We start from the raw sequence: 22860 nt of genomic DNA on the forward strand, positions 1-22860 counted from the left end.
GACAGCTCACTTTTATAACAGCAGTGCAGATCAATATGAGTTTATATTAGCACTAATATCATCATTATTATTATTGGCTGCTGCATGTGAGGACAAGGTTTTGAGGTGACATGAAGCATGGGAGGATATACCCAATCTTAAAACTCACCATATCCTTAATCTGGCAGTGCCCATAACTGAAGACAATGGCATTTGGAGGATTACCCACTGGCAGCATCACCGCAAACGAGATACACATGGTGACAGGAATCAGGGTGTATAAAGGGTTGATAAGCAGGGTTTCTGACTGGAAGGAGAAAGGCAGAGGGGTGTTTCACTTCACAAATAAAAGCTGCTGCTCACAATTAGGATGAAAGGACCCTCTCTGCTCTATGTAAAGATTCTGTGAATCTCCTCTCCCTGATTTCTAAACTTAAGTGTGGAAGTCTTTTGTGGTATTTTTTTAGAGTAGAGCAGTGCTGTAATTTGGAGCTGGTCATGCTCCAGGGATTTCTTTTGAGGCATTTCACACTGAGGGAGGGTGGAGATTGCTACTATTAGACTGCCTTTGCGGTTTCTCCCACTTGTTCTCCATGTCATTGTTTGTGTCTTCTGGAGCTTAACATTGACTGCCATTTCAGTCTTCATCCAAGAAAAGTCACAACAGCTTGACATGAAGAACAAAATTCTTTCAGTTGCTGAGGGTACCGAGACCATTATGTAAAGTCCTCCTGAACGGTGGTTAAGAAAACTAGTTTGTGGTCCAAGCTTGCATGGTGAGAAGGCAGAGATGCTGGAATATTCTTTACAGTGGTCTGGAGAATTATTCTTCCACTGCAGCATTCAGTGGTGGTGAAATTTCGCATTTTGTTTACATTGCTATGGCCTTGTTTTATGTCAGAGAGCAAGGGAAAGGTATTCACAAGGCTAACTTCATTTTGGAAAGGGAAGTGTGTCCAGGATACTTTTACATCAAAAAAGAGAGACTGCCTTAAGATGGAAGTTCAGACTACTGAAGGTAGATTACTGCTCTAAATTTCTCATTAGGAGAGCCTATTTATGCATGGAGCAGAAGTAGATCTGAAGTCATAATCCATACAAATGCAATTACTTATTTTCATCTGACCGTATCTTCCTTTTACCTCAGAGCTGTTCACATAATGTACTTTGGGACAGTCCCGTAAAGTTGTTATAATAGAGAAACACGATTAATGACCTGCATTCTTGGTATGAAAAGCTTCACATTACATAAAATAAAAAAGACAGTTTTCTGTAACTGCTGTTCCCATACAGAATTCAATTTGTATTTCTTTCCTCTGCCTTTGTCACCAGTCTTCTAATTTTTTTCTGTCCCTTACAAACATCTCTGCTTTCTGTGTTGGATCATAGTACACTTACCAGATCACCCCCTTGAACATATTTAAATCTGATATAAAATCCAATCATACAGTCTTTTCTTACAAGTAGTGAGTGGATGACTACTAACTAAGGAACCATACATTTAAAATAACATTGATGAGAGTATCTCAAGCTTTATGTGGACATCACCTGTCTTGTTGATTGCAATGTCACCTTTTCTTGTACGAAGACTATGAATCCCTCGGTGCAGGAGCTATGTTTTCATTTTCCCTGAAGAGATATTGGATAAATTTCTTGATGCTAAAACGGGCTTTTGGCTGCCCGAGTTTATTATTTTTCCCTGAGCTCAAGACTGCAGGATGGTAGTTTGGGAACTAAGACCAGGTTTCATGTGAACAGAGTGGCAATACCCTGATGTCCTGAAACATTCCCATGAGCCTGTCAGCAAACAAGAAGCTAAAAATGTTGTTGTTTTTACTCACCATGCTGCATAAAATAGGCAGAAATATAGTTATGGTTGCTGGATTACTAACAAACTCCGTTACCAGGGACACCAAAACGCAGGCCAGCAGAGTTACAGCCCAGTAGGGAAGGCTGCTCAGGGACAGCATTTGGCGTCCAATCCACATAGAGAGACCAGAGGTCTGGGGAAAGGAGAGAAGGGCAAGAATTACTTAATGTGTTTGTGAAACAGATTCTTCTTTTTGGGGCAGCTTACATTAGAGAATCCCACCAGCAAAACCCCAAAGTTTAGGTCAATGCTTTCTGCTTTTCCTTTTGTTCAGAAAATTGGATTTCACTGCGGTGCCTAATAGATAGTTGACCTTAGTAACAAAGAAATACATCTGGCAGTTAATAACATTAAAAAGGCATCAAAGATGACCTTTCCTCTTTCTTCAGCATGAGAACTGCAGTATAGCAATTTGGTGATGAAGGATTGCACAGTCTGGGTAGAATTCATTTTGAGATTAAAATAAAAAAATTTAGTTGTCTACATGTAGAAGTCTATAGCAGAGAGAGGTGTGTATTCGTGAATTATACTAAGTGTAGATACAGTCAGTAGAGCCTAGCATATGGTTTGGCCAGTCAGCGCTAGGAGCTTGACTCAGTTGCCTAAAGAGGAGCATCCAGTGGCAGCTGGGATGTTCCCCCTCTGCTAGTTGAGAAAGTGTGAGGTCTCCCTCAGATCCTGTGCCATGCCTGCTAGCCTTGCAGGAATATCTAGGTATTCTAAAGTGTCTGAAACGGCAGATGCTTACACAATTGTCCTGAGCCCTAAACATCCTTTTGCTAGTTGTCCATTGAGTGCAGGGAGTTGGGACTAGGTTATGTATACATTTGAAAGTATCCACATTGTAAATCCAAATTGGGGAGCATACAAAGGGATGAAAGTCCAGATTTATAATTTTTGTCTGAAGGAGGGTAAAAAGCTAAATCAGTACCTTGCATCCAGCTGCTAATGCATAACCTCCTCCAACCAACACTACAATCTCCCATGGCATGGTCTTCTGGAAGTCCTTCCAGGTAATGATGGGATCCAATGTGTTCATGTCTGTTGACTTTTCACCATCTCCTATATCAAAAGAAAGTACATGTGTGACCAGTATCACATTGGCCTTTTTGCAAAGATCTTCACATTTTTCACACTAGCAGGAATAATGTAATATCCATAGTAATTTTGAGAACTGTCTGTGAGAGCGGTGAAGAAGAGGTGTGTGACCTATTTCTCTGTTTAGCTCAGCCTCAGAAAATGCAGCATATTAATTCCAAATGTCCTGACTTTCCCTTGGCTGCTCTGTTGATGTGAATAATTATAAATGCCTGTGTTTCATTCTATGGCTTTTTGAGGGATGGTGTGCTCTGTTGTGTATACACATGTGCAAATTACATGTAGACTGCAAAGATGGACTTAAAATGTGATTATTTTCTCAAAGAAGGGCATTTTCTCTTTCCAGTAGACCATGAAGCTTGAAAAAGTGGATTTATGCCCCTAGGTTTTATCTGAGGACAATATTTTTTATGGATGCCTAAGTATTTTCTTTAAGTAGGAGTTAGAGAGTATAATTTTTCCTAAATGCCGCATAATATATGTCAGTATAAAAAAATAAGCATATCTATACAAATTTGCAATCTCTACGTAAGAGTCTATGCAGGCAATTCTATTTTCATACGGGACTGCTGAAAGCCTGGCACAGCAAACTTACCAATACCACTGAGTGCTACCCAAATGTGAGTGTGAAATACCAATTATTATTAATATCAAGAAGATTGTGCGAGAAGCATTGTGCAAAATTGGAACTTTGTCTGATATTTACTGACCACTTGTGTGTTTACTTTAGGACATTATAAATTATTTCTGCTGTGTAAGCAATGACCAAATTATTTACTAGAGCTTATCTTCAGCTGCTTTTGTAAACATCTGCATTACAGTTCTCAATATGGAACGCCATCTGAACCTTTCCTAAAACTCAGTCTTAAATTTTGATAACTCTGTTAGCACAGAAGGGATGCTGGTCTCAGATACAAGACCTGTTTGTCATCTGCTGGATGTCACTATATGAATTAAAGCAACAGAAGAGTGGACTTGATGTAGGAAGGGCTGGTATCAGAGGGGAAGGTGAACCCTGACCTTCCACAATAAAAATCTCTTCCTGAATATTTTACAGAGAACAGGAAAATGTCATTAAAGTCACTGGAAAATGGGCCAGATCTCTTTCTTGCTGCATCCTACTCACCCTTCCCCCTTTTTCCAAAATATGGCTTTTTTGCTGGAATCAGGAAAAGAAGAAACCCAAGAAATACAGAGACAGTGGCATCAGTCCGGTAACCTTTCCTAGGAAAGAAACAGTGGGATTATCATAAAACCTCACTAAAAGAAACATTTCCAAACAAGGTACATGGCTCCAAGGAAATTGTTGCAGATGAAGTTGTATTTCCTCATCTGAAATCTCACTGACAGCCCACTAGAAAAATATGTCTGCATGTCAAGGATACAAATTGGATTCCCCCCCCCCCCCCCCCCCCCATTTTTTTTAAACTGACTCCTGTGGCTAACTTCTATCACTGCTCAACAATTTTTAACATTCCATTAAAAATAAGAAATGCCTTTCAGTTTACAAATCTATTAACTTGGAGGTACAGAAAAATAGTGTGTTTATTAGAAGCAAGAAACAGTAAACACATGCTGGGGAAACATCAAACCCAAGTGATCCTTTAGAAGTGAACTGTAGATTGATTGTAAATTAAATGTTTAAAATTAATTCTGAAAAACTGTTTTGAGGAGTGCCAAACTCTAGAGATCCTCAGGAAATCCCAGTATTAGGAATTGTTTTCTTGTCAAAATTGGGATGTTAAAATAATTTTATGCAGTAGAAATGTTAAGAAAATTTAAGTTTAAATAACTTGTTCTTAAATATGCAGTGTGTTATAGTTACTTTTATTTGTTTCAGTGTTATTTAAAATAAAAAATATTTGCTTCAGTCACAATTTTGTGTAATATTTAATGGAAATGGACATTTTCTTGATAAAATTTATCTTCAGAAAAATACACTTTTTGTAAAAAAATATTTTTCAAAAAATATATATATTTAAAATTATTTTCAATTATAGTTCCAGTCTGTTCTGGTGACAGCCTCTCTATGAATGCACTAAAATGATGTAACTTCAAAATATGACCCTCCTATTTTTTTTACATTTTAAATACATTTATTTTGCTTTCTCTACTTAATTCACTCTGCTTATTGAAAGGGAATACAATTTGCCACCATGTGAACACGTGTAGTTTAAAAAGAAAAAAATCCTGTTTTTTAAATAAAGTCCTAATTTTTCACCACCTTGTTAAAAGTGGCTGATGGTGTATTAAATCCAAAAATTATTGCAGAAAGTCAGAAGAAGCAAGGCCATATTCTGGTGCAAGTTGTTTAGGGAATTTTACTTACCTCTCAAAAAAAGATGACCATCCTGGTACAAAGCCAGGCTCACGAGTAAACCAAAGCAAGGTCATCAGAATGAAGAAAAATCCAGTCACCATCTCAGGATAGCTAGAAATAAAAGAAGAAATAAAAAACCAAAAACAAACAAACAAACAAACAAAAAGCTAGGAATATAATCCAAGGTCTGTCTGAAAACTCAAGAGCAAGTTCCAGAAGTACAAAAGCAGAAATTGGTTCCAAAAGAAGGATAAAAGCCATACAGAAAATATTGGAAGATTAGTTTGAATTAAAGAATTTTACATTTGGCTGCCGGCTGAGAACCGTCTAAGCCCAGTAAAAAATTGGCTAAAATTATCCCTCCATATTTGCAGTTCAATCATTTATGGGCAAGTCCTGAATGAAACTTATTATAAATTCTTGGTCTGTATTTGCATTATTATCTGATTAAATGCATTAACAAGGCAAAGCTCATGTTATTATTGTACTGTAAACACTTTCTACTGCATTTTCTAAAAGTGTAGAAAGCCTAAGAGCAAATGACAATGTAAATTAGCACAGATGTTTTAAACACATGGAATAAATATAAGGTGATTTGAGGATACTGAGTTCTCATGTAGGATTGCTTTAAATTAAGCATGTTGTCATATTTAGGCACAGTCTGAACAATAGTCTGGATTCAGAGTTGATCGTATTCAGCCTGTTGATCTGTCAATATTTCAGTTGAACAACACAAACACGTTTTGGGAAGAACAAGTTTTATGAGGTATCATCCCTTTTGAAAAATTAAAATCTTGCAAAATAATCCTTCCAAGGGACGTATTTTGCCACCATGAATAAAGATTATGGGCAACTGAGAAGGGCAGACAACTTCTGGCATGGGAGATTGCTGCAAAGCCTTTGCTAACAGTGAACGTCTATCCACCCAAACAAGTGTGTGCTTGAATGGGGAAGGGGGTCCTTTAATAATTTAGTTCAAAGGCAGAGACAAACCTTGACTCAGATGACCTTTGCACCCTGGTATAAACCTGAATCTTTCCATTTATTTCCTTTTGCTTCACAAATAAAAAAAAGTCTGATTTTAGTTCATTTTTGCATTTAGTTCTACTCCTATCCCGGAAAGAAGGGGAAAGAGCTGACAGTTTAAGAACCAAAGGCAACATGGAGAGCAAGATGAGAGGGTGGTCCTGCCTAAACAGGCACATTCCTGAGGAAGGCAGGTATGTTTTACCTAACATTTCCCAGTTTCTTATATTCTTCTTGAATTCTTCTCTCTGACATTTCTTCCCGTTTGGTCTTCTTCTTCTTGCTCACAGAACAGGTCTCTTTAAAACTGAGTAGGTAGCACAGTAAAATTAGGCACAGGCATAAAGTGGGGAAAAAAAAAAAAAGTCATAAAAAATAATAGCCATGAGACAAACTGAAAATTCCAGTTGCCTGGGGGCTGTTGGGAGAAGATGTGACTGGGGCAAGGCCTGATGGCAATGGGAAGGGAAATTACTGCATGTGACCTTTGCACAGTCTAGTTGCCAGATGTGCTGAGAATCAATCCTAGATGTAGTAGGAAGGTCTCCAGGGTGCTCTGGCTAATCACTGAGCCATCCCGAGCTTTGACTGGGCTCCCTTTCTGTAGGCTTCCTCAAACAACTGATGGTGGCCACATTCTTCTGGTGTCAGAAACCTCCAAAGGCTATGGCTAATTTCTGTCACCACATGGAAAAACTGTGACAGAGGCCAGCTGTCAATAGATTTTCTTAACGGAGGAACAGCATGCTCCCCAGTTGGATCAGGGCTATCCAAAACATATGGGACCCAGTCTGGCTTTCGAGCCCAAGTTTGACTTAAATATTCAGCATTTACAATAAGTAATGGGGGAAAGCTGTGCTGAGGATCCCAATAGCTTTTACAACCTGTCTGCTTCTACTAATAGTAGCCATTTCTAAACCAGGCACAATCTGTGTAGCACCAAATTGCCTCTGTCAGAGGCCAAGGCAACAAGCCTACTGTTCTGTCTGGGTCAAAAATGCCTGTACTCTTGACACACAAGCACAGTTCATAGCTGAGTGTATTTAAACCTGTTATACATTCGTATGAAAACTAGGTGAAGCCCTTACTTTATTCAGATTGCCTTCATAATATAAGAAAGCCTGGGCATTCCTAATTAAAATTGAGATACTAGCAAACTCGCTTTTAAATTTGCTTCTTTCTAGTAGCGTTACTTTGCTGTGCTTTGAGCCACAGATCTCTGCCTCTCAGCTCCAGCTGTACTCTCTGTCACACAAAGGTGGGTGGGGTGGGCTGAGAAACCTCTGCAGCTAAGCCAGAGGTTTATAAGCTAATATAAGTTAATATTCTAAGCTAAAATAGGCTGCAGCAGCAGGGAATGAAGTACCATGGGAGCACCATGGCCTGCTTTTATAGTTCCTGCTATTTTAATATCTGATTTGGTATCCTACTACAGCTCTATGCCAAACCATGGAGTACAGTCTCACTCTGTGTATCTGGTTAAGGCCAGATTCTCAAAGGAATTTGCAGAGCTCAGGGTGCAGGCAGGCCCTGTCTGGTAAACAGAAAGTCTTAAACAGGCTTTTCATTTCAGTCATAAATGGACTCTTATGTGACACTTGGTTTTAGTGCACTTAGCACCACCCTGCACCTATAAGTATTTAAATTTCCTTGCAGACTTCGCTGTTGGAGTCCAGCAAAACCCACCAGCAGTAATGCAGTTGCTGGAAAAGAGCTATGTGGTTTATAATGGCCAGTTCTACAGTAACGATTCTACACTTAGCTCTGCTTTGCTGGCAAAAATAATTTGGTGGGTCCGTTATCCTTCCCCTTTGACCAAGTTTAGAGCCTAAAAAGCAAGTCTGACATGTTCCAGCTGGGCCAGATAAGAACAGACTGATGACACTGGGCTTCCTATAAAAGAACATGAACATTATGGGAATTCAGTAAACACTTATCCACAGGCATTAGGCAGCTGTTTCAACATGTAAGTATTTACAGGCTTAGGAGGATGTAAAGACAGAGTATTGTAGCCAAGCTCCTAACATAATATATTCTTTAATGAACTGCAGCAAACAGGAGTTAGAGATTAAGGAGGCTTGGAATCAACCAGTACTTCTCAAAAAGTCAATAATGCTTCAGTCTCTGGTATTATTTAGAACAACATTAATCAGCATGAGGTCTTGGATGCAATGAAGAATTTCAATTATATTTATTTTTTTAAAAAAAGAAAATAAGGTAATTGAAGGTCATGTTAGGGCCTGTTTCAAGATTTTTTTTTAAAAAACCCGGAACCAGAAGGCTCAGGAGACTGACTTGGAGAACTCTACATTATTTCTTCAAATCTAATCAAGGTCAGCACCAAGCAGAATTCATTATCAATTTATTCATTGTCTTAGGTGAAATAAGTTAGTGATGTCAGTTCATCTTACTTTTAAGAGTAAACTAAATCAAATTAAGACCACTTTAATTCTGAGTATATGTGTCTGCACCACAATTTAATCTACTCTAAATGCACACATTTAGTCAATTTTCGTTAACTTTGCTGAGTGCCTCTGCAAAGAGAGTACGTGGTACAAATGAACTGGGAGACTAAGAGTTGTTCCTATTTTGGGGCTAAGAGACTTACTGGTATCAAAAGATATTAATCTCTTAGGCTGTGAGACCTTCCCACTTTAAAGAGAAATATATATGGAGTCTATTTACCTTTAATTTTAACAGGTCTTATGTTAATTTCATTGAGCTGGGGAAGATCTGAAAAGTAACTTGTTCACTTGCAGTTATTTTTTCTATTAAACTTTTAAGCTGTACTTTTCCAAAAGGACTTCTAGTAAGATTTTTGGTCCACATTGGGATTCTCATGAGAGTACAAAAAAAATCAGTTGAATGCATAGTAAATATTTCCATCAGCAATACCTAGGCACTTCACTCTCAAGCAGCAATACAGTACACTCCTGTCTATGCAGCACAGCTAAACAATCAGATTTCCTCTGTAACTGTTCTGGAAAGAAGAAGGAAGTTGTGCCTTAGTTTTTGTTACTTGCAACTGGAAACATCTTTATGAGACATGTTCTAGAGTAGCCACAGATGCCCTGCTTTTGTAACCCATGCATCTTGAACAACCTCCACTCACTTGCAACCCAAGAACAGCCAATGCATCCAGAACCAAGTCAGGACCAACATGATGAGGGAGATGGGGAAGCTGAATAAAAACCAGGTTCCAAAATTCACCACTTCAGCATTTGGGTAGTGGCTGTAAAGGAAAAAAAGGGTGCACCAGAAGTTAGAACAGTAACTCAATATGCACAGATGCACACACACACACACACACACGTATATATATGTATATATATTTGTCATGACATGATAGAAAAATTGCATCAGGAAGTATTTGCAACAGCTGCATTACATGTGCATAGTGAAACCAATTGCCAAAGAATATCAATCATTGACCATGCCTGACCAAGAGATGAGCCATGTAACACTTCACACCTTTAAGACCAAACGGTCTGGATTACCTAGCCAGCTTCAAAAACCTTTAGAGTTACCAGGAGTGAAATTCTGGCCCTACCTGTGGTTTCTTTAAAGCTCTTTTTAGCGTTAGCACACTTAAGAATTATTTCACCCAGAATCTCTTTGTATATCTTACTGTCGACCACACGAATAATGACTATAGTCTGCTGGGCTCTGACAAAGATGTCTGATATGTGCTTTTGATACAACTATCATAACAGCAAGATCTTTGGAAATTCTGTAAAATCCAAATCCTTGGATTAAGGATGGCTTCCAAAATCAGTTTTCTTTGCTACCACCATTTCAAAGAAAGAAATGAAGGATACCATGGTAGCAGTAGATGATCAGAATCAGGTCTGAGCTTGGACACATAGCTGTGCATGAGGATTACCACCAGGCTTCTGACAAAGGTAACATTCATGTTTTTGAAAGCCCTGGGCATATATGATAAAGGAAATGCTTAGCTGACCACAGAGCTGTTTCCCATCTCCTCTGAAGCAAAGGTGTAAGGCCATATTTCTAAGTCTATTTATTTTTTGCACTACATGTAGAGCAGCCCAAGTACCGCTAGTGATGCCTCTTGGTTCACCATAAGGACTTGCTTTCTAAGAATCCATAGAACAACTTGAAGCTGATCTTATGACATTTCTTCTTTTATGAGTATTTGTCTTCTTTTCTGTATCTTCATGACTTTAGTGTTTGCTTTTCCAGAGTGCCTGCTGTCTTCATGATAATCAGTGTGTAAAATCAAAAGAAGTTGGTGAAGAAACTCAAATGTTACCACATGCTGAGGAATTTTTATTTTGCTTGGGAGAAAGATATTGATATGTATTAACTTATGCTCCCCCTTTCAACCATTAACCATTAGTAACAACATAAGAGTAGAGTAGGAAACAAAATTGCCCTCAGAGACACTGTCTTACAAGGGTTCCTTGAGGTAGTAAATAACCCATGGGGAGCACCACAGAGATTGTAATGACCCAGCCACCATTCTCACACAACTCCAGTAGTATCACTTACTTGTTGAAGTGCTCTAAGAATATGAGGCTAGTGGAGGTCCCTATGATGGTTGTCAGTCCTCCAATGGTTGCCGCGTAGGAGATACTTAGTGAGAGGCATTTACAGACCATGTGGTCATGTCTGGTCTGATACCGGTACTTAGTGCTCAGGCCCAGTTCTGAGGGCTTAGGAGGCAGGACCAGTATCTGAGCCTGTAAGGGAATACATCCACCAAAGAAAGCAGGTGATCAGAACAGAAGCCCAACTTTCCCTAATGCTATGGTGATACTGGTCCCTCAGAAACAACGGGTTTGCATAAGAGGGGACAGATTTTTCTTCACAGGGATTAACTGGGATCAGAACTAGAAACCTGTCCAGGGGCCTGAAATTGCCTTGTCTGTGGCAGAAATGTAGGACAAACAGTAATCAGACTTCTGGCTATGGTTTGAGCCAGCTCCGGTTCTCACTGGAATCTCAGCAGGATACCGAAAGCCTTAGTGGGCTGCACGGGCAGGATGCCAGCACTGCATCAGTAGGAATCCATAATCCTTGAGGTTTATGAGCAGCTACCAGACAAATGCTTGGTAAATGCTTGGTGGACTTTTTATGCTTACAGTGGCTCAGACCCTCTAATAAGGAATGGAGTGCTAGGGGTCTCAGAAGTAGCACACACACACACACAAAAAAAAAAAAAAAAAAAAAAAAAGGAAAAGCTGGGCAACAGGCAAGTGAGAGAAAAAGCAACAGGAAAATACTGTTCCAAAAGAAACTTTCTTAGCAGCGATAGGAAAGTCTCTATGTTGGTAAATCAAGTTCTCGTACTGGAAAAAGAGTACAGTACTTCAAGGCACTTCACATGCAACCCAAGACTATAATTTAGGATCAGGAAAATGCAGCAAGTGGTTCAGATAGATTAGTTAAATTTATTAATTTGGATTTGGGTTTATTTACTAAATTCAGTCATGCTATATGTTCATCATCATTGTGAGGGTACCCTAGCTAAAATCCCTGTAGGTTAACAATGAAGTGAGTATATTAGTTATAAAATAACCACTGAATGTGTAGGGGAAATGGGTATATAAAGGAAATCAAGTACCAGGAGCAGCCCACTGGCCTCTTTTGAAAACATGCACTCAAATTCTTTTGAACTGTGAAAAAAAAATTGTGTCGATTTTAGCCTAACCTTTCCCAGATTATTATTTTATGCCATAAAGATACTATATAATTGTAGTTCAAACAGCAATCACTTCTTGGATACCTTCAGGCAAGGCAGAAATACCAGTGCAGGTGATGTTCATGTCTTTCTTTTCCCTCACCCCCTGGGTCAAACATTTCCTTACCTGAGGTAGGTGCTGCCCATTGCTCTTAGAATTCATCGTTCCAATAGAGTTGGCTATCATGTGCACACCATTCATACTCTGTAGAGAGGTAAATGCCTTTGGATTAGCCTTTCTTATGTTCCTTGGGGCACTTAGATTAGAATTTATGATACTTTGTAAAGGTCATGGGTAGTGGGATTTTGGGGGAGCAGGGGAAACCCCAAACCCCACTAAAATTTCAGCTGTAAACTTTATACTGGAAAAAATAATAACCAACAGCCACCAACCTGATTTTACTTCAAAGTAATCTTAAAAGTCAGATTATAGTAAGTTTAGGTCTTCTCCGTCTGCCAGGTATGAGAATCTAACGGGTCCCTTGCTAGAGGCTATGGCTTTGTGGTATGTGTAGGTTGTTCTAGCAACTAAACTGCAGAAGCTGGCAATACTTGGACTATAAAAGGTCATATCTGAATTTTCTAGAAACCATATGGAATCGTTAGTTTACTGACTGGATCTCAGGATCTCCAGCAATACGTACAACAAACACTACAGAGCTAATGTTCCCCAATTTGATTTGTGCAAGCAGTCTGATAGGTTAAATACAAAACAGGATGTGCTGCAATATGTACTTTCTGCCAACAATCACTACTTGTTTGAAATAAAGGAAACAGTATTTTGTTGCAGAGCTGTGTGGACTCTGTTGATGGTTCCTGCATTAGAAGACAGTGTAGCTCAGGAGATAGTACCTATGACAATACCTTTGAGTGCATCAAGGAGCTGAAGTCAGTAGTAGTAGCACTAAAAACAAAGAAAGGAAAATATACTTTAAAAATGCCTGTTCACCCAGCTACCTCAATAGGCACACATCATGGGTAGGAGAGGCAAGATCTGCAGGATAACTAGTGCCTACTGAAATGGTGAAGAATACTATTTATCAGTGTCTTATGTGGTGTCTTGGCCAGATACATGAGTCATTGTTACGTTCCACAGCCCTGTCTCTAGCTATGTAGCAATGGGGTTCCATCTCCATGCCAGAAAAAATATGTATTCTAGGTAGTATATACCCCATCCTAGGAATGCACTCGATTCACAGTGCGGTGAATCACCAGGCAATCCAGCACTACTACTGTCTTGTTCTACTCAAGTTCTCTGATCAACCTCTCCAAACTGCTCTTTCTGAGCACCCACCTGTACTACATTAAAGCCTTCACTAAAATCTGTCCTGTGTGGCATGTGGGCCATACAAAAAATCCACTAAACTTTTACTTTGACACTGAAAACAGATTTAATTTTAGATGTGCTGCGATTCTTTTCCTACCAATTTTCAAGCTCTTTTTCAAGTAATGTTATTTTACTAATAGTTCTTTTATGAAATATCCCAAACATACTCTTTGATGGGGCTTGAAGGGATTAATGCACAATGCCAAATCGAAAAATTTATTCTATACTGCACAGAAAATATGGCTGGGATAAAAAGAGGTAACAGAGGGAATATTGGAGAACCCATTAGTCTCTAAACTAATGAGAAAACTATTTAGATCTTGTAAATTAACTTTAAGTTGTCAACAGGTTCTGTTTGATTTTATAGTTTTTATTTTAAATCTGTAAAATTTTTACAGATGTTACAAGAACTTGTTTCTCTTTTATTTAGAACACTTGTGAACAATATAGAAGGAGCTCAGGAAGGCACTGTGCAATTTATTCTCACACCTTGTAAGAAGATGCTCAAGATTTATCCCATAACATAGATTTAGGACAGTAACATTGTATATTCTCTTGTGTATCCTGAACTGCAGAAAAATTAGTCCTTTCCTTTTTTTTCTCTTTTCACATTACTAGATTTTACCCCAAATAGAGATCTGGTTGAAACTGTTCGTGTTTCAGGCTTCTGAAGAACTTTGTCTACACTAAAAGAAGTATTTTAGGGTTTTTTGGGGGGGAGGAGGGATGTCTTTGGTTGGCTCTCCCTCCCTCTGCCCCTCTGCTCTCAACTGTCGCTTGAATGCAGGAAATTTAGACTTCCCTCAGGAATCCTCTGTACATGTCTTCCCTCTGGATATGTCCTGTGGATACTCCATGTTGTGCTTGGATCCTCTCCATTATTGTTCCTTCAGGGGAACAGAAAGCAAAATCTGTGGGCAGCACTTTCTTACACAGCACAAGCACAGACTTCAAAAGAAGATCTTTCAAACCCTGAGAAATATTTTCTTTCTCTCTAAAATGGACATAGTGTTAAAAACTATATGAATATTAGGAAGCTTTAGTGAGATCCAGACCATTACATTAATCCCATTTCTTATATCAGCCTTTGTCAGTCACATCTGAAACACTCATTTGTAAGCTTCTGCTTGCCCTTCCTGGCTCTATTCCTGGGTTCATCTCATTGCAACCTGTGTAGGGCTCAAATCTCCAGTCGTGATGTACAGAGTTCATTCTTACTCCTCATTGATGAAGATAAGCTCCAGTGAAGGCTGGCCATTGTTTTCGCTGAGACCTGCAACGAAGGAAGAGAAAGCCGCCCTTGGGATATGAACTGAGCTGATCCCCTGGGACTCACCACTGAACCTGGAGAAATTACTGCAAAAAAAAGCTTGTCCAAACCATCTCAGGTACTGTGTGACCCTTATGCAGCATTTTATTGTAACAGAGTGTCCTGATCACGTGCTTCTGGCAATTAAAATAATACCTACGTATAATAGGCAAGATTAGATGACATCATTTTCTGCCTGGAATTTATGAATTGAAAGAAATGGGAGACTCTTTTCTTCCAAAATCCTTTCTTTCTGGGAAAGAATGAACAAAACAAATCTTAAAGCTCTTATCAATTGTTCTAATTTTTTTTTGTGTGTGTGTGTGTGTGACACCTGCTCTGACTTGGGCAGCCTGGAAGGGCAGAACAGACAAGAGTGAAATTGTCACAGACCACATTTTTAGGCCTCTTCTACATTTTTTTGACTTTCTTCTCAGAGGTTTCTTTTCAAACCTGTAAAATCCTATGACCTAAGAATCCAACACACAAACTCCAGTTCATACCCTAATCCAACGTAAAGAGTTTCCCAGCTCCAATTGTCCCATCACATCTTGGAGCTTTCAAAAGAAATACCAGAGTACAAAAAGAAAGAGTATGGAGCAGCCTTTATGGCAGTACAAGTCAGATAGCTCTGACCTCGATAGAATGTGAATAATGTGTATCGTATCAATGAGTCTGGTCACTGATAACTAATGAGAAAAGAATGGCCAGTATTGACAAATACCTATTGGCTCCTTTTCTTCAACAGTGGTGCTGCCTGCAGTACTGATGACCTCATGCTCCTCCTCAGCATTCACTAGCTCCTGGAGCACTGCCTCCACGATTGGCATCACCATGGCTGTGGTGGATGTGTTGGAAAGCCACATGGAAAGCACCGTTGTGCAACACATAAAGCAAAGAAGCAACCTGGAGTATAACACAGGGAAATATTCTTGAGGTACTTTAACAAATATTAAAGACATTTTCATTAGTCAACTGATAACTACACAGTCTTTTTCTTTTTGCAGGTGCCAAAATATCATGCTGTGCACAAGGTAAAATGCAGCCTTGTGCTGAGAACTGTCATAAGGCAATGTGTCATTGGAAGCCGTTTGCTGCCCCGTGTAGAAATCAGCATGTGACATAAGAAACAGTGATTTTCAGCATATCCAAGATTTAAGCATCCTTTTGTGTTGGCTAAACAGCACACAAAGAAGGAAAAGAGAGAGTGAAATCAGCATCGGTAAAAAAATTGAAAGCAAAGGAACAACAAGCCAAGGAACAGGAGGTGGCAGAAAGGAGATGAGAAAATTTGTAAGCTTTCAAACTCTGAAAGGAAATATGAGGGGGAAAAAGAGTCCCAAACCAAGCTAGCTTTTGCCCGTGGATGGGAAAGTTGGAGTTATTTGCTTTTTCAGGCTGCTGCTGTCAGCCTCAGGCTACCCCAAAGTCAAAGGTTCACTCACATGCCTGGCTTTGCTCCTGCCATCATGACCATGCGCAGGGCAATTCGCTTGTGAAGATTCCACTTTTCTACAGAAGCTGCCACACAAATCACACCCATGAGGAGCAAAGTTGTGTTCTTGAAATATTCAGCAGCCACCTGCATTAAGGGCAAGAGGGAAACAGTCAGTTAAAACAGCAGTAACCCCTCTACACAGAGAGCATGCTGAATGAGAGGAAATATGGTATTATGGAATTTCTCCCCCTAGAGAATGACATGGGGCTGGAGAAAATGAATAATTCATAAGTCAAAATGTTGTCTTTAATCTCTTCCATGCTGTTTTTACAAATAACAAGGCTCTATACCCACTTGTTAGTACATTTCTCAGCTTTGAACAGATCAAGAGAAATTTTACTTCACTGCCTGCAGTTAATCAATCATACTGAGCTCGGCCCAGGCTGAAACAGCTACAGAAAAACCTCTGCACTGAAGGCAGCTTATTCATGTGCTTCATCATTCTGGAGATGCTATCCTCTATCTTGTTTATAATTCTTATCTTGTTCAACTGTTGGGCAAAATGTGACATAGCTGGAACCTACAGTTTTAGAAAAAAATGCTTTGTGACATGCTCTCTGAATGCAATAAAGGAAGGTTGGGGTATTGCTGTGGTGATCCACAAACACCATGCCAGAACTTTTCAAAATGGACATCCATCTCCATTGGATAAAGAAAATAGAACAAAGTTTAAAAAAAAAAGAAAAAAAATACTTTTAATTTAATGGGGGTGAGTGTAAATCATCAGCTGGCTCAAGAAAAAATTCAGACACCACACGTGGTCCTCCAAAGCAGCATTCTTGAATGTGGGGCTTGCTAAGATAGAAGATGATGTTCTGTGATGTGGCTGCAAAAATAACAGATGAAGCAAACCAAAACATTCACATATATGCACGCTTAGAGACTCTCTTGTGTGAAAGCAAACAAAATGGGAGAAAATACTAGTTTCAAAAAGGTGCTTGGAGTCTATCTAAATTTTTCATTTCATTCTGATGAATCTTTCCAAAGTTGTTGCAGGAATATTTTTCAAAAAACATTGTTTCTTCAGTTTAAAACTGTTCCTCTAACCAAATGTAGGTGCCAGCATTTTAAAACAATTAAAATCATTAGAAGCAGTATTTTTTCCATTGTCCTCAGTTATACCGATGTTTCTCCATAGAAGTGCAAGAATGACACTAATGTTGTTTTGTGAAAGCTAGCTGCAGCAAGTTAAGTATTTAATTATATTTATTTTAAAAATCCCCATGGTGACCTAAATAGACTTGGTCTCATAGCTGTGTGCCACAGCTTTTAAACATCACTTTTTTTGGCTCTCTTCACTGATTTCTTTCTCATTAGCTTTCTTTATTTTCCTGCTACCTTGTTAAAAAAAGGTCTTGAACTGAATGAAAGGAATCCATCAAGCCAACAAGCACAAAGAATCTGTTGTTTTCCTTTATTCCTTTCCCAGACTTTTTTGAGAAATAAGTGAATACTAATATTCTTATTACTACACACGCCCACATATACGACACACTGGCTCATGTTCTTAAGCCCCTGTGAGTTATTTGTAGCTTAAACTGCTAGGCAAGAGCCCTGGGCTTTTTTTGCACTGTAGAACAGCAAACCGGAAATACTGAAGCAGCGTCAGAGTTGTTTATTTTAAAATACAGGGGTTTATTTCTGTACTTAAAGCAAATAATACATTCTCCATGGCAGTCTCACTTTCAAGTCTCACTGTCATCTAAATTGATAATACACTGAATTTCTTTCAGGCTGCCCTTAAATTTTCCTTCTTCAGTATGCTGCAGTATTTTGTAATGAAAATGTGTAACTGCTTTACCTTTATGTGAGGAAAAAGAAATCCTGAAAAAAATTTACTGTGTTGGTGTGGAAATGTATCTGATTATATTACACAGTTTTCACACCACTGGGAGAAATATGACAAGTCATAAAACTATTGGTTTATACTTGAGTCTATCCATAGATGGGTATGACCAATGCTAGATTGTGTTATAAATTCATTAATTGTATGGTTGCTATATATTCTTCTGTGTTCTTATCTCTATTTCTAAACCTTGTAAATCAAATGTGATGCCCCCTTACCCCCAAAAAAGAGAGAAAAAAGCACGGGGGGGAAAGCTGTAGATGAAATAAATTCTTGGATGTTATAAAAGAAAGTAACATTATTAAATAAACCCTCAAGTAATTCAGAACTAATCATAGAGACTTTTTTGTATGGCTTCTGCTTTGCCTTAGAACTCATGGCTACAAGGCAGCAGTAAGGTTACAGGTTGGGAAAAAGACTAGACATTCACCAGCATAACAAAATTATCTAGTCCTATACAATAAATAGTAACTGTTTTTAGCATATGTAGCCTCTTGCCTTACACATCATCTATAATAAATATAACTGGAAGGAAGGAAACTCTACAGTTTATCCCATAGCTGCTATTGACATGGTTCTGGAGGAAGGGAAAAGTGGGATTCTTTGATGCAGTAGGTTTTGGGAATTGGTGATGCAGTAGCTGACAGGATGGACATCCCTCTTGGCTAATATAGCCTTTCCTATATCTATCTTCAGTAGAAGAAAGAGCTGGTCAGCCCAAGTTACACATTATAAGATGTACACTTCTTCCTCCCATACCTCTTAGTCTTTGCTAGTCCACTAAGATTAGTTTTATTCGAGTAATTACCTGAGAGTAAGTATATTAAATCATAACAAAGTACACACTGGTCTGACCTCACTGGACTTCATGACTCCAAAAAGTGGGTATAGGAAAGCAGGAACTAAGGCTCCTGCACCAAGAGGTACCGCTTCAGAGACCCAGTATACAGCTGTCACGATCAGCACGTAGGCGCATGAGGCTTCCTGTAGAGAGAAAGCACAGATGTTATGGGTTCCTGTCCCAACACCTGCTGTGGAAGCCTTGTCAGTATGCCCATAGGACTCATCAGACTGTGGGTGCTTGGACTTAAACTCAACAAGGACTTCATGAGGACCTCCTAAGGTGCAGCTGTTCGGGTGTGAAATCTAGGCCAGTTCCAGAAGATGATGCTAATGAAAGGTTTCACACATAAGCTAGGGCAAAGCACTGGAATAAACATAATGATCAGCAAAATAATGGTTCCAAATGCATTTACAGATTTGTTTGATGACCATAATCCATGTGTTCAGCCGTGAGTCCTCAGACTGGGCCTGTGGAGCTGGTATTTCTTTCCAACATTGGACAAGAACATGAAGCCATAGTTTTCAGGATCAGATGAGAACATTCGCATTTGCCATAAAATGAGTAAAGCTATATTGTGGCCTTTTTTTCGGAAATACTCTGAAAATTTGCGCTTTTTTCAAACACTGTGCAAACCTATTTTTTTTTTCAGTTGAATTTATTTTTTCAAGTAATTTCCACAGACCCTGGCAGATGACCACAGACCTGAAGGGCTTACAGGCAATGGGTTAATGGGGTCAATCAAACACATTTGCTGCTGTCCAAGGCTCTGGTAGAGAAATCCATGACAACTTAATGAGCATTCATGGAGCTCATATGATGAGGAAAGGTGCTATCTGCTGAATATTTTTACAGGAAAACACAGCTAGTCCACGGAAGTCTTCTGGTCCATATTTTAGATAGAAATGTCTTTATTTATGGCATTCAGTGGAGTTCTCCTTTGGCTCAGTTTGTAATGCTTAGAAACCTGAGGCTATTTCCTGCTAATAATTACAGAAATTACACTCAGGTAAATATTTTTCCTTTCCTTTTATCAAATTTGAAGCTGGCTCCTGTAATGGGGCTAACTGGTAGTCCTGTGGAAGCTAGTGGGTCTGCACTGATTTAGAACAGCTATAAATCTACTCATTCTTCATTATTCACTGGGTCTTCTGTATGAACTTAACAAGCTGCATGGATTCACAGGTCACAAAGGCTATTGTTTAGAAAAATCACTGTTCAAAAATGCTATTTGCATGTGTTAAAATATAATTTCATTACTTTTGTTTCCTGACCGGATGACTCCCAAATTAAGCAACTTTCAAGAAGTCACACAAGCAGTTTCCACAGATCCTTGTGCAAATCAATGATCATGTATTACACTTAATTTTTTTTCAAGCAGTTTTGTGAACAAGGTGGTAAAGTCTAAAGTAAGACTATACAGGGATATGGGTTCAATGGAATGAATAGCTTGTATTTAAATTCATGTTTATACTTGTTCTTTTTACAATACCTCTAATGAAGAGCCACAATCAGCTGTTCCTCTTTTTTAGTACAGCTTATAGTGATGACAGGCAGAACACAGCCCAGAGAAAAAAATACGATAGATTGCTATGTGCCATTTCCTTTACTTGCTTAAAAATTGCAGCCAAGGTTACTCAGAAGCTTGAGTTTAAATTAGCTGCCAGACCTTGCCCTGACTCCTGTTTCAGAAAGTGTAACATTAAACAGTTCTGATTCAAGTAAGCAGGGCCACCAAATAACTGAAATAAGGTTATCAGGAAACATAATTTCCTTGAATCAGATAAATTCCAATTACTTTAGAGACTATAAAGAGTGTCTGAAAAACTATTGGGGCAATTTAGCTCTGGATTGTTCCTTTACAGATGGATAAGTCCTCTGAATCACACAGAAATACACACATTAGTTTCTTTTCCTTTAGTACAATAGAAGAGTAGTTTAGGTTTTAAGATTTCCAGTACAGGTTTCACTAGTCTTCTACCATCAGGTCATTCAGCAAAATATTAAAATAAAAGATTTTATTTCAGTTGTAGCTTCAGTGCTACCAAGAGAAAATTATAAGAGAGGCTAGAGGAGGTTGGCATAGAATGGATGAGATCAGAGGCGGTTTTTTAACATCCATGGATTGTGAAGCATGCATTTTATAAAATGGAACTACTATTCTGTTTGAAACTCCAAAGACTGGTATTCAGTTTGTAACAATTTCAAGTCATTACTCAGTAAAAACCCAAATATTTTTTACTTAAAAGTGGAAATAATTTTAAAAGTGAGATGACGGGCATTAGAGATTTTTACAAATCTCTACTAGGAAGACAAAACTATTTTATATGAGAGTCACAGAACTGATGGATGGGCTCATAAACATTAGCCACCTTGCTGCTCAGTCATCTTTAACTACATTGTACTTCATGGTTAATATTCCACAGAGAGCAGAGCATAGGGTCATTTTTGTGACGTAGTGACTGACATATTTTTTTATTTTTTAACTCATTAGTTTCTGCTAACAAACTTCTATGTTTGCATGGGCTCTGTATGACATCCAGCACTTGTCTGAGGTGAAAAATGCCTTTTAATGAAAAAACATTGACTTTCATTTTAAAGCAGTGCAGATGTAAGATACAAGAGATAAGTTTTGCCAAAATTAGTAAGATTACTTTCATCCTAACTGTATTACAAACTATTTTCTCACTCCACAAATATACTCCTCTTTAATTTCTTTGACCAAAGATTGTTATTTCCTATTGTTCCTTGGCCTGTAGAGTAGACTGATAGTGGAAATGCAGTAGGACAAAAGGAAGTTGCATCTCTATCAAAACATAGCTAAAGCTAAGCTGGGCATTGAGTCTTTGTGTTTCCTATAAACAAAGCTGTAATCAGTTTATAAACAAAACTAAAATAAAGCATATTTTGAAATGGTATAAAACTGAGTAGCAAGTACTAGGAAAGCCAAAGTTTGATAATCTGCACTAAAAGCTTAATCAGCTTGTCTAGCAACTTTATTTTCGAAGTGCTTTAAACCAGCTCATTTCCAAGAGAAACCATATTAATCTCTTCTATTTAATTGAACTGAATTTATATATTTAATTAATGGTTACCAGAGCTACTAAGTACTGGACTGAAGTAGCAACTGTATAATTTTAACTGTTTCACTTCTCACTTCTTACTGTACACCTGAAAATTACTGTTAAACCCAACTCAGGACTTGAAGCAGGGAATAAGAAAACATGTGATGGGTGGAGGGACTACTCCCTATCTTCAGTCAGTCCCTTAGATGAAAAGAAAGGAGGAGCTGAAAGGAAGTCCTGGGTAAAAATAAAATTTCCACAATAAGGGTCATGCATAAAACTTTTGTAACTAAAATGTCTGAGGCTCTCAGAGTGAATAAAAAGAAGAATAAACTCTGCATTGCAGATTTGACCATTTAAGAATGTGCATTGCATATCTTGCAAGCAGGTACATGGTCAAGCTGTGCAAAGTCTAGTCTTTGTGATCTAGTCTCTGGACTACCATCTTTGAGTTTATGCAATCACACCGTAATTCCCTCCTTTCAGCTTGTGTAAATAAAACCAGAGGTGAATGAAATTAAACCATCCGTGGCTGTTCAGAGCCTGTTCTGTGCTTTAGGGTCCATTTTGCTCATTTGGTATGTCAAGCTGTCAACATCACTTGATGCTGCAGGTTTCACAGCTTACAGCAACTCTTGCTGACTTTTGAGGAGTCATCTACATGTCCTTGACTGTGTTCAGTGTGGCCACAGGATGAGCAGTCATGGGAGACCCTGCCCACAGCTGACTGGATTCATCTGACATGCTTAGTGGTATTAACAGTGGCTTTATGAAAAAAAGGTGGATAAAGATGAAAAAAAGAGACAAAAATGTTCCTATGTCACTGTTAACAATGAGGGAAGTAAGGACAGAATGAAAAAGATTCATAGTTTGTAAAGCACACAAAGTTTTTTTCTGTCTGTGTCATGACCTGAAAGGCACTAATGCATGCCCCAAACCTTTTGTGCAACCCATAGTTCAGGTATAAACTTTGGAAA

At 38.6% G+C, this 22860-nt stretch overlaps 1 protein-coding gene across 1 annotated transcript in view; it reads right to left on the reverse strand.

The window, feature by feature from the left end:
• The window catches only part of SLC13A4 (solute carrier family 13 member 4), a 35270-nt gene that overhangs the window by 8167 nt on the left and 4243 nt on the right, over positions 1-22860 (reverse strand). Inside the window, exons 2-15 of the mRNA XM_080391369.1 lie at positions 18833-18961; positions 16079-16215; positions 15358-15539; positions 14543-14597; positions 12862-12901; positions 12125-12202; positions 10806-10996; positions 9406-9525; positions 6499-6600; positions 5277-5378; positions 4074-4171; positions 2781-2911; positions 1821-1982; positions 149-286 (exon numbers count right to left, since the gene is read on the reverse strand). Coding sequence (XP_080247495.1) covers positions 149-286; positions 1821-1982; positions 2781-2911; positions 4074-4171; positions 5277-5378; positions 6499-6600; positions 9406-9525; positions 10806-10996; positions 12125-12202; positions 12862-12901; positions 14543-14597; positions 15358-15539; positions 16079-16215; positions 18833-18961 — 1665 coding nt within the window. The remainder of the gene's footprint in view (positions 1-148; positions 287-1820; positions 1983-2780; positions 2912-4073; positions 4172-5276; positions 5379-6498; positions 6601-9405; positions 9526-10805; positions 10997-12124; positions 12203-12861; positions 12902-14542; positions 14598-15357; positions 15540-16078; positions 16216-18832; positions 18962-22860) is intronic.

The sequence above is a fragment of the Falco punctatus genome, assembly GCF_963210335.1.
Source record: "Falco punctatus genome assembly, chromosome: 6".
Lineage (NCBI taxonomy): Eukaryota > Metazoa > Chordata > Aves > Falconiformes > Falconidae > Falco > Falco punctatus.